Raw genomic sequence first — 12,023 nt, 5'->3', positions numbered from 1 at the left:
GGGAATTTGTCAGATATGCAGCCTGCTCAGCCTTTCTGTGCTGCTTAAAAAGCAGAAGCCTGAGACACCAACAGAGACAAATGCACATATTGTCCAACTACTCATTAACCATCCAGGGTGCACTGCAGGGACGGGCTGACAAATAGTTGAAAATAGATTTCAGTGTCTCATGATGTTACCAGCAGGACTGGTGTGAGAATCCAGAGCTACTTTTGGATCTATCAAAGATAATCCCAATTGGAAAGGTTGAGGACAGTTCAAAGATAACTTGCCCTTCTTTTGGCTGCCAACTTTTAAGAGGATAGCACAGTTGGCTGTTGTCAAACTTGTGTTGAGCTTTACTGAGACGTCCTTACAGTGGCTGCTACCCATCAGGGCATGAAATGCTGAGTGCCTGGTTCAGTTTCTCTGGGTGCTTTTCTTATCTTGCCTATTTATCAGCAGAAGAAGACATGAATGAGGAGATCTTCTTAAAGAGGGGAAGTGAGTCAGTCTACTAAATCCTGCGAGTTCAAAGAGATTGACTTGAAAGACCTTGCCAAAAAAAACCAAACCAACCCACCCCAAACCAAATAAACAGCTGCAAGTCTTTACTGTTGAGGGTATGACGCCTTCTCAAAAATAGAATGTGATGGAGCAGCCAGTGGAGGATAGAGGCACTTGGACTGCATTAAGAAAACATGTGGCATTGCAGTTTGGCTCACCAACCCACATCTGGAGTAATGACAGAAAGGCATTTGGATCACAATTGCTGTGTGAAATGTGCTGACAGCTGCAGAGAGCCAAGGTGAGGTCAGTGTTGTCCACCTGTGAGTAGCTGGGAAGCACAAAGATTTAGCTGTGTCACTGCTGAGGCTTAAATCAGCAAACCCCAGCAAGATGGGTACAAAAGCACTTCTTGCTACCTTATTCCTTATTAGCATTTCTAACTGTCCCCTATCTGTTGCTGTTCCTCCTGTGAGTATTCTGGACTTTGCCAGCATATACTTCCATATGACTTTGCTTAAGCAGCTGGAACTGGCAAGGATTCCTCACAGTTCAGTGGCTGAGTGAGATGGTAGAGCCTGCCATCTGTGATGAGAAGACAGAAAGTGGAGAAGCAAGTGATCTGGAAGTGAGTATGCCAGCATAAGATGCCAAGATAAGTTTCTTTCATGTAGAGAACTGTGTAGCCATGAAACTGGAAAAGTGCAGCCAGAGGAAAAATAAAAAATATCCTAAAGTTTAACCTTCATCAGAAAGGACTTTGCACAGTGATTGAGGACAATGTGTAATTTCTTGCTAAGAAGCAGGAGCTCCTCCCTCCACACTTTGCACTGGGAATCTGAGGACAGATCTGCTGGAATAGAAATAACAATAGGGCCTCCTCTGAAGAGACTGCTGCCATTCTAGAGGAAGGCAGAGAAGACGTATCCAAGAATGGTTCTGTAATTTACCAGAGGCCAGTGAAGGAGAGGGAAATCCTTGGGATATGACATGATGTGGCCTTCAACAGCACCTGCTCATGATCTATGGCCTGACCTGAAATAGATAAACCCTGCACCATCCATTTTGCTTAGAAGCAGCAGTGAGCAGTGTCCCAGTGACTGAATCTAAGACACAAGCAGGAACATGGAAACCCAAGTGGATTACAAGATTTTGAAGAGTTACAATAGTAATAAAACATTTTTTTATTGCTGTTTTTCTTTGAGATCATTATTAAACCAGTGAGAGGAATGTTGTAATAAATCGTGGTGTATTTTTATACAGTGTCAGTCTGTTTTGTATTATGTCACCCCTGAGTGGAGTGTGAGTCTTGGAAGAAGTTAAGTTTTGCACATGTGTGTTGGAGCTGTTTTGGTTTATCCTGGTCACTTGTTTTCTGGAGTATCCTGCGTTGTTCAGATATTGGCGTTCACCAAACTCTTCAGGTTTGGGGCAACTTCACTCCTTCCCCTTCAGCACAGTCTAATGCTGACTGCTTATGGATGTGTTCAGACTTTTGTAGAAATACCAAAATACCCCATTAACTGTCAAATATGGAACAGCACAAAATGAATAGTGTCCAAAAAACTTAATAGGAAAGTAAAACAACGTGGTTGCCAACAGTGTTTCACAATCAAGTCAACGAATTACCAAGTTTCCCTGAGGCAGAAGAGATCTGACTAAGAATACAAGTGACTTGGTGGAGACACCTTGTTCACTCTCTGAAAAACTGCATGAGGGAAAGCACAGCAGGCAGGTGATGCCTTTTGGACAGAAACTTTGGGTACCTGGACTGGTGAGGTCAGCTTGGTGCAGCTGGCACGTACTTTAAGTCTGGACTCCCTGCTGTGCAGCACCTTGTAAGGCCTCATAGTAGGTCCTTTATCCTGAAAAGATTCTTGGATTTTATTCCTGAGTAAGAAAAGGCTGCAGAAATAGCCTGGCCTCCTGTTCTGCACCTTTAAAATACCCACTGTACTCCAGCCTGTTAAGGATTCTCAGTCTGGGAGAGATCAGATTTAAAGTGATTCTCTCTTTGCTTGGAAGAAATTGATAGTTTGCATGCAGGTGGAATACACTCCCGTAGAAAGCATTTTTCCAAGAAAGACTGCAGTTTTCAATTTTGAATGTTTTTATGTACCTCTTGCTGATGTCTATCTGTACTGCAGACAAGGAATTCTTATTTCTGTTATGAGCTTTAATTGAGCAGAAATCAAATACTTTGACAGAGGTGTCATCTCATTGTTGAAATTAACTTTTTAACTTTGCCTGTTAATTAAAACTAAAGCAAAATATTCTTTTTGGAATCATGTAGCTGGTAATTTTTGTGCTTTGTGCTCTTTGGGCTACACCTGTTCAATGTATGAATTGTTTCCTGCTTTAAAAATCAAATTCATGGAGGCAGTTTCATTCATGGAAGGCCATGTCAGAATAGAACTATTCGGCATCTTAACCGAATATTTGAAAAGTTTTGTTTTAAAGATGACTACTGCATGCTTCAGATTATTAAATAATAACATTTTTACCTTTTCTGATTGCCTTCTCCAGATATGACAATGGAATGCAAATTTTTGAAGTGTTAGTTTTAATGATTTATATTGTATTGCCCTATAGCAAATGTGAGATGTTGAAATGTAGCAAAAAGCCTTTTGTTAGGTCTTCACTTTTCACTCTGAAATGCAATTTTACTAAAGCATGTTGCCTCATGGTCTGCCTATTTTTCAGCATGAATTCTCTAAGTAAAACTGTTTCTTTAACAAGATGGTATTTCTTACAATATTAAGATGTTGAGGTCAAAATTCATATTTACTTCTTCTTCTGTTCACTGCTGTTTTGTTTTAAAAAGGCATCTTGTTTTTTCCTATAGCCCTTTCTTTTCTGAAGACACATTTAGACAATCACCATTCACTTCCAACTCAAAAGATCTCCTGCCCAACGAGACTGCTCTTCATGGAAGGACATCTGCACCAGGTCAGATACCTTTTTCTTTCATTGCTTCCAGTTAACAGATATTTTTTACATTTTCTTACTGTAAACTCCACCACCTGACCAATGCTCTTAAAATATGGTTTGCTTTGTCAAAAGGTAGCTATTTCTCCATCATAATAAGTGCTGATTATTTAGAAGAAAAAGAGAAAAGTTAAATATTGCTGGAGCATTTGTGTTAATAGTCTTTAGGCTGCTGTTTCTATGAATTGTGCAATAGTCTATAGCAGTTTAAATTTAGCAATATCAACAGAGTTGAGGGGTTTTTTTCTGTGTCTGCTGCTGTACTGATGCTGAATTACTGTGTGCTATTCTCCTGTTCCTGTGGGTATTCTCTGTGCTATTCTCCTGTTCCTGGCCATTTCCATCTCTATCTCTGGAGTACAGATGAAACATTTGCAGGACATGTACTGGGGTGGCTGAGCTTGGCAATACAATTTTCCTGCCTTTAGCAGTAATTTAGAACCTTTCTGGAAGGATGTGGGGTTCTTCAAATGTACCGAAAGGCCACAGCGTCTGTGGGTGCCTTCCCACTGATTTTCTGAACTGGTTGACAGGCATTTTATGTCCAGATACAGCTTGGGTTATATTCTGCATTAAAATGGAAAATACAGGCATGTAATAATACTATTCAAGGTCGCACTGAACACATGCAAAAACTTGATATGTGCCTTCACTATCCTGCTGCAAAATAACTCGTTTGCTAGTTCACTGCTATCTGTTCTTAAATTAATAGCTCTGGGGTTCTAAAGGTCAGTAATTACACAGTCAGCTGTAGGGGGGGTTATTCACCTTTTCTTAGCAATCAATAAACTTTTGGGCACGTTACTGCTAATTTTCAGCTATAGACTGTCATTTAATTTACAATTTAACAGACCCTTCATTTTTTTTAATGCTTGAATAGTCATTTGACAGCTTGCAAAGTGGCAGATGAGGGTAAGAGCTAGATGCTGTCTAAGGGTAAATATGCATAGCAAAAAGAAAAAAAAATGTAGGATAAGGACAAGGGTCTCCAGGCTGTGCACAGACACACTTCTGCAAGGAAACAGTGGATTCTGTACCTCCAGATGAGGAGAACCAGATCAGGTGTGGTGCTTTTAAGTATTAAAATGTAAACCAGGTTAGCCCTTTCAATCCTGGCTTTTGACCTTGGCATAACATGGAATATTCATATGCCCAGAAGAAAGATGAGAATTCACAGACTCCTCAGGCAGGGCTCAATACCTCAGAGGACACAGCCTCCAGCAGCAAGAGTCTGACATCATACCCAGATAAATGCAGAAGAATTTCAATTCTCTCTAAGACTTCACTTTCAGCGAGGCCACAGAAGTATGAGTGGGTTTTGGTGACATGTTTGATCTTCTGCTTAAATGATGTAAAGTATCTTGTTGGTTAGATCATCCTGGATGTTAGAAAGGCTTCTGAGGAACTGGGTTTTCATATGTTTATGCTGCTCCATAATCTGTTTTGTGGAACCTTGATAGGTCTGTGTATTATAATACATTTTGCTCTGTGGTTATAAGAGTGATATATAATAGTAGCAAGTATACTGAAAATTTTTAAACGCCAGTTTCTGCTACTTTTTTTTTAAACAACTCTTATAATTCCAATTTTGAGGTTTTTTCAGCTTCACAACAAATTCTTGGGCCTGAAGTGCAACTTCACAGTAGCACCAAGAATGTGATTTAAATTTGTGATCAATTACAAATATTATATTCATGTAAAAGAGCAACAGAATCCCCACAGGTAGACTTCCTATTAGTTTCAGCCTTGCAAGAAGAAATAGCCTTTGTACTGCTATGGATAGCTCTGAAAACATTTTATCCCTTCAGAGAGCAGCATTAAGGAACAGAAACAAACCATTGTGCAAGGCCTACCGAAAGCATTACAGAAAATGCTGTGGAAGTGTGTATGTGGTCTCCCAAATAAAAATGCTTTTGCTTGAGATTCGTTTTGTGTTACTCCATCCCTGAAACAGGACAGTAAGAAGTAGAAAAGAGCAGCACAATGAAGTGATAGGCAATTCCCAGGCCAGTGGGACCCCACATGCGCGGTTGCCGCTGCTCAGGTTAGCACCCAAATGATCCCCGTGTCCCCAGACTCCTGCCAACTTTCTGTCTGCAGCCTTTGTGGCACCCTAGCTGCAGAGGAATTGGGAAAAGTGACAGGAACATAGGACAGTAAGATATTTCATGTGTCAAATTCAATTCTTTTCTGTACTAAGTAACATTATGCAGTCTTATTCATTACCAAGCTCCATCTTAAACCCCATCATCCTTATTATTTTTATGAGGATGCTGTTTGAGAAGCTCACCCCTTTGAAGAACTGGGACCACTCTCTTTCCAGCCTGAATTTATTCACAGCAAGTGCTACTTGTGTTATCTCACCAGTGCCATCCTTCAGCTTTGATAATTCTTCTTCCTTGAGATGTTCACCATCTGATGTGCCATTCCTTGCATTCCTCTAATCCTGCCTTCATTTTGGGAAAGTGAGCCAGCCAGTCTTTTGGGTTTTAGAAACAACAGGGTTTCCATTTCCTAGCCTTTTTCTGCTTCTGTTTAGGGGCATTAATTTCTGCAAATATGAGTAGTCAGAGCTATATGTGCTCTTTCATAGGAGGTTTTATCCCTGACTTTTTCAGCAGCCTGCAATCTTCTGAGTGCATATTGGAAATGCCTCTCCTGATTAATCACAGCTTTGTAACTAGAACATGCTGGTGTCTCTCTTGCTGGTCAAATAGTAACATGCTTTTCTTTTCCTTTATAATTTCAGCTGATGATTTCAGCATGCAACAGAAATTCTTGTTTCTACACTCTTAGGCATATGACCTTGTAATTTAAATTGTTTCACTTGTTATTCTAGCTCTCGAGATGATTTCTTTAGTACTCTGAAATTTCTGCATATTGATATTGCTTCCATTAATGCAGTTCTGGTTTGTTTGGGGGTTTTGTGTGTGTGTGTTGAAGCTATTAAAGAGGATTTTTAAGTACAATGGGTCCAAAGTTCAGTCCTTGAGACTTAAGCTTAGTGGCCCCCTCATCACAAACCACTTCACTTTATTGCCAGTTTATAAGAAAATTGCAAATTCAGGTCTCTAAGTGGCAGAGCACTCTTTGTAGGGCATTGAGTAGATAAGATCCCCCAAGGAGTAGGAAATAATTAGGAAAGAATATTAAAAGATGTGTGAATGCAATGCACTGATCAGGGTATTTAGTGGAGGGGAAAAATCCTAAATAAATAATGATATTGTGATGGATTTGGCCTGAAAAAGGGTGGAGGATTCCTAATCAGCAGCAGTATCACAGGCAGGAGAGTTGATTTTTATTCAGATATCCAAGGAACCAACAATGAAATCTCCACCAGTAGTCAGGAAGGGACTCATCAGACCCACAGAAGTCATGGTATCTCCCTGATAATCTGTGGTGAATTCCTAATACTCTGAGAAGGGAAGCCAGAGTTTTCTAGGGTATGTAGTTCAAATTTACTGGTTAGATTTGGGAAATTGATTCTCTCACCTTTTAAGGTATTTTCTACATCAATAACCATGTTATTACATTGCACTTTTCTGTATTAATTTTACTGTCCAAATAACTTCATTTTTACTCAAAAATGGAAATAAAATAGTTTTGATATCTACATCAGCCAAACACACTTTGCTCAAAAGTTACCATGTATCAAAGTAATATCTATTACAAAGTCATATCCAAACCAATGCAATCATTTCAGCTGCTCCCTGTAAGAATGTGGCCTCTTTTAATCTAGCAAAAGGTAGGGATAAGAAATTAAAATTTTTATGTCAAACAGTCACTTTAAAAAAGGACATTTTCATCTTCTGTTTTATAAGATTCTTCTTTTGACAGAATAGCTTTATGTCAGACTATAGAGTTCAGTTCAGATCACTGGATAAATTAAAAACTTGATCTTATGCTGCTTTTCCTGACCCTTAGTCAGTCTTTAATGTACTTTAATAGTTTTCCACCATCTCATTGACTCATTCTGTAAATCAAACCTGCCTTCATGGAAGCCTGATGAGTGATATTCACTATTCCTTTTCTGGATGGTTCATTAATATTGGTGAAAACCTCAACCATGGCTTTTTGGGATTTTTTTCTCCATGTATATCTATCTGTGTGTAGTATAATAATATTTCATTATTTTCTCTTCTGTTTATCAAGGACCTGGTATTCTCCTTCGTTTCCATTAACAGTGCCAAATATTGAAATAATCCCATCTGTAGTGGATTAATTTTTTTTAAATCCATTTTTTTGTGAGAATTTAGTACCACTTGCAACATTGGAATTTTGATGGTGGTAAATTAATTTCACATGGCTAAAATAAACTTTTGGAACTGGAGGACGTAGGTCTTAGGGAGTTGTAGACCAGGAATAGTTCTCTCTTTTTAAATTTTGCCACAGCCTTATTTACTGGGTGTTGGGTTGTTTCAGTGAGATAAAGCCAGTAAAGCTCCAGTCCCCTTTTGAAATGCATCAGAGCCTCCTCTGCCATGTGTGTCCACGCTCTGCACTGACCTGTAGGATCACAGACAGGATGTGCTTCCTCTTCAGGATTGTCCAGAATCAGTAGCATGGTATAAATTTGGAATCATAGTGCAAAAATTTTGAGTTTTGGCAGTGTCAGTTTTTGTTTTATTGATAATGAAATTAGTGGGATCAGCCCATTTTTATGTTTATGGATCTAAGGTAATATGTGGAACAGAGATTCCAGTATGTTTGGAACTGCAGGGCTATTCTGCAAATGTGCAGGTTTCTCCTGTTCCTGTTCATACTCACTCTGGCCTGTTCTCTAGATCAGTAATTCCACTGTAACTTCAGTAACACTGCAAGGTGAAAACCTGCCTGCTCCCACACCTGAGTGTGCCTCACCTCTGCACACTCTGCTCACAGCAGCACTAACCAACCCCTGTGTGGCCACAGCAGGGCAAGTAGGGAGCTAATCTCCTTTTCTCACTGGTAGTTTGTGGGAATGGTGGGATGTGAGCAGGGTGAAGGGAACTGTATCCTGCAACCATGTGAAATTTCAGCTTTTGGGTGAGACATGAGCACACTTTATCTTGTTTATTTTCTTCTGTTACTGTAGCTGGAAAATACCTCCTGAGGGTTTAGAATTTTAGCTTGAATATGATAAATAATCATGGTGGTGGTGTTGTGCAGATACCACATTCTTTAGTATGAGTTTGCATCTATCTTCCTGCCTAATTCCTTTTAAAAGATGCTTGAAGGCCAATATGGCTCTTGATGTTGTAATTTTCTGTGACTCCAAGCATCTAGAAGGTAGACAGCAAGAGCTCTTTTGGTCCAACCAGTAGAGGTGCTCATATCCACTATTTTCTGGCAGTATTTGTGCTCTGTTCTGATCTCCTGTGCTCTGCAGGAAACCAAACTTCTGCAACCATCTACAGCAACCAGCTCTGAATTTTGGGTCATCACCATGAGACCATTGTAAGCACACTGAGAAATGAAGGGACACCTTGAGGCTTTGATTTCTGTGTGGGATCACTGGTGCTTCTGTCACCCTGGAAAATGGCCGTAGGGGACTATGAAACACACAAACCCTGTGAATTTCCACTGAAGTGACCAGCAGTGAAATGTTGGCATTTAAATTGCCCCTGTGTAGCTTCCCTGCTATGTACCCATGGAGTTAATTAGAATGATTCACACCTTCTTACTGTTGTTTGCTTACATCTGCCAAAAAGCCTCCAACTCCACATTGTGGGTAATCCTATTTACTGAAGGAAGGCTTTCTCGAAATGTTCAAATGTTAGAATTTGTAAATGAAAGCCAGGGCTTAAGAGCATGATTACAAGCAATTGATTTGAATTTATTCAGGACAGCAGAACCCACGGATTATTATTTTTGAGAGAATCACAGAATGACTGATGTATGAAGTCTAGTTGCAGTCCCTTTCTCAGAGCAGAGTCATCTCGCTCTCAAGGCTATGTCCAATCAAGTTCTGAATATCTCCAGGAATGGAGACTCAGGACAATCTCTGAGAAACAATACGAAAAACTGTTTTCTTATTTTTAAATGAATTTTCCTGTGTTTCAATTTGTGCCTTTGCCTCCTCTCCACTGGCATCACTAAGAAGAGCCTGACTTCATCTTATTTCACCCCATCAGGTATTTATCCAGGTTGGAAAGATCCCACCAAGTCACCTTTTTTCCACACTGAGCAGCCCTAGTTCTCTCAGGTTCTCCTTGTATGACAGCTGCTCCATTCCCCTAATCATGTTTGCTGGACTTCAGACTCTTTTGAAAGCATAAAGGAATATTTCCAGCCCCTGGCAGCTGTGTCTGTCCCCGTGACGGAACAGCAATTTTTATGGCCAGTGTAATTGCAGGGGGGGAGTGCATGTGCATATGAATTAACTTCCACAGTGCCTTTTCCCCACCTTGCTTTATCCCATTATCAGTGCTTATCATCATTTTATCTGCTTTCAGTTTTGGTCTGAGTTATGAGTTCTGCCCATCCAAGACATTGGATACCTCCTTCAGTTTCCTGATGATGGGAGTCCCTGACCCCTGTTGGCTTCCTGTCAGGGTAGAAAAGTGAGAGTGGCACTTAATTCACTACTAAGGCATGTTCCATCAAGCACTTGGTCCTGCTGTTCATTTCTGTCTTAGAATTTCTGTGGAATGTGCTTGGGGAAAGTGGTGCTGGAAGCAGATGCCACACAGTCATTGCTGCCTGCAGGGCACAATTGTAGGTACTCCCTAAGCCGTGCAAAGTCTGCCTCTCTCAGTCCTCAAAAGCACCCTTTTAATTTTATTTTTCTTCTGGTACTTGTCTGGGAGTAAGATTCAACCAAATACTCTTCTTCAGTTTGTGTGTATGTGTGTGTGTGTGTGTGTGTGTGTGTGTGTACACACAGGGCTGTGCATGTGTATGGCTGTGTAAAAATCCATGCAGGTGCATGAAAAAAGATCCAGGAGAGATGCCCCTCTGACAAATCCAACCTGTGTGACAGCTTCATAGATGGTAGGAAAGTTTTTTTTAGGGACAGAGTGACAGATTGATTTTGGTAACTGATTTGAGTTCCTTATCACCAACATGCTAATTCTTCCCCAAAGAGTGTCTTGTGGGTCTAATGCCTGGTGTGAGCTCTCTGGAAGGCCAGGGAATGTCAGCCACTGGGGTGGCTCCCTGCACTCTGATAGCTGGAGACAGACAGCTGGCAACTTGTGGAAGTCATTCTAGGAAGGTGAGGTAGTTGGACTGCTATAGCAGTGGGCTGTACTTGGCATAGTTCTCCAAAGCAAGACAGATTTTGCAGAATTTGTTCTCCACCATTCAGTGCTAAAGTGCCTGATAGCGGCTCTGGCACGTTTTCCATCCATCACATCCTGCCTTAGATCCCCCTGCCTGCCTGCAGCCTTCTCCCTGTGCTCTCAGCTGCCTTGACAACCACTTTGCACCCAGCCATTGAGCAGAGCCTTCCACATTTCTGGTTCCTTCCATGGGATCATAGCCAAGGTGGCTTCAACTGATTGCAGTTTTCTGGATCTGCTCCCAGGCAGGTTTGCATCTCCTGCACGTGTGGTGCAGATCTGTGGTGCAGCAGTAGAGGCTGTCTCCTGAGCAGCCACATGGTTTTCATTAGTAGCAGAGTCCCTTTCAGAGCTGAAAATATCATTTATTATGCAGAACAAACAAGTTCAAATCAGCAAATTTGAAAAAAAAAACATGCTCAAGCATGTGTATGGTGTGTTTTCTGGCTAAAGCAGGACAAGTGAAATGTGCAGCACATGCATTGTTGTACATGTCTTAGTTTTTCTTAACCATCAGTATTTACTGGGCAGGCAATGTGATCATATCCTTCTGAGCATCCCATGAAACTCCTGGTGGATTGGCCAGCCTCTCAGGCTAAACAGCAGGGCTTTGCACAAATTGATGTGGCCACATAGATTCCACTTCTTTTCCCTGTGAAGTCATTGCACTGATTACTTTGCCAGTTGTTTACAGGACCTACAAGATGAAAGGTGTAAATTAAAACAAACAGAAGAGTTCATGTCTAATGGCTGTCTTGAAAGGCACTTGACATCTATCTGAAAACTTGTGTTTCTTGTTTTACTATGGGCTGCCTTTATACAGGGTACATTTATTTTCCAATACTGTACCATGTTCTCATACAGGCAAAAATACTCGTTGACATCTCTTATTATTTTGGCAACTCCTGTTATTTAACTTACCATAATAAGTTTGCTGAGTAATAGTTACTCAATAGCAAGTGATTTTTGAAAAAGTAAAACCATTGTTGCCATAAATATTCTTAACCAGGTAACACAAGTGGAGGTCAAATCTGAGAAGACTTTTTTGAGCAGCTAAAATCATTGGAAGTATTTAGTGAGGAATGTGGGACTTTGTCTACCATGTATTATTCTAGGAAGTGAATTTGGGACAGCAAGTTCTTGGGAGCTGTTTTCTGATGCAGGTGATAGAAGACAGCTTGGGAAAGAATGACACAAAGTTGTAGAATTGGTTTTGAGAAAGGAAGAAGGGAAAACAGCAAAATAAAGCCTGTTGGCTTCAGGAAGGGCAACTGGAACCAACTTGGA

At 40.6% G+C, this 12,023-nt stretch overlaps 1 protein-coding gene across 2 annotated transcripts in view; it reads left to right on the top strand.

Moving 5' to 3' along the window:
* Positions 1-12,023, top strand: part of ZNF827 (zinc finger protein 827) — a 98,597-nt gene that overhangs the window by 64,530 nt on the left and 22,044 nt on the right. For both annotated transcript variants that reach the window (XR_008484390.1, XM_054295650.1), the window contains exon 8: positions 3,332-3,435. Coding sequence is in view for 1 of the 2 variants with exons in the window: in XM_054295650.1 (XP_054151625.1) it covers positions 3,332-3,435 (104 nt within the window). In the remaining variant the exon portion in view is untranslated. The remainder of the gene's footprint in view (positions 1-3,331; positions 3,436-12,023) is intronic.

This window comes from Melozone crissalis, unplaced genomic scaffold (genome assembly GCF_028551555.1).
Source record: "Melozone crissalis strain CALT ecotype California unplaced genomic scaffold, PUWL_Pcris_2 ptg000006l_1, whole genome shotgun sequence".
In the NCBI taxonomy this organism is placed as follows: Eukaryota; Metazoa; Chordata; class Aves; order Passeriformes; family Passerellidae; genus Melozone; species Melozone crissalis.
Note: the sequence above shows the minus strand (reverse complement) of the source record. Positions and strands in the feature narration are given on the sequence as shown.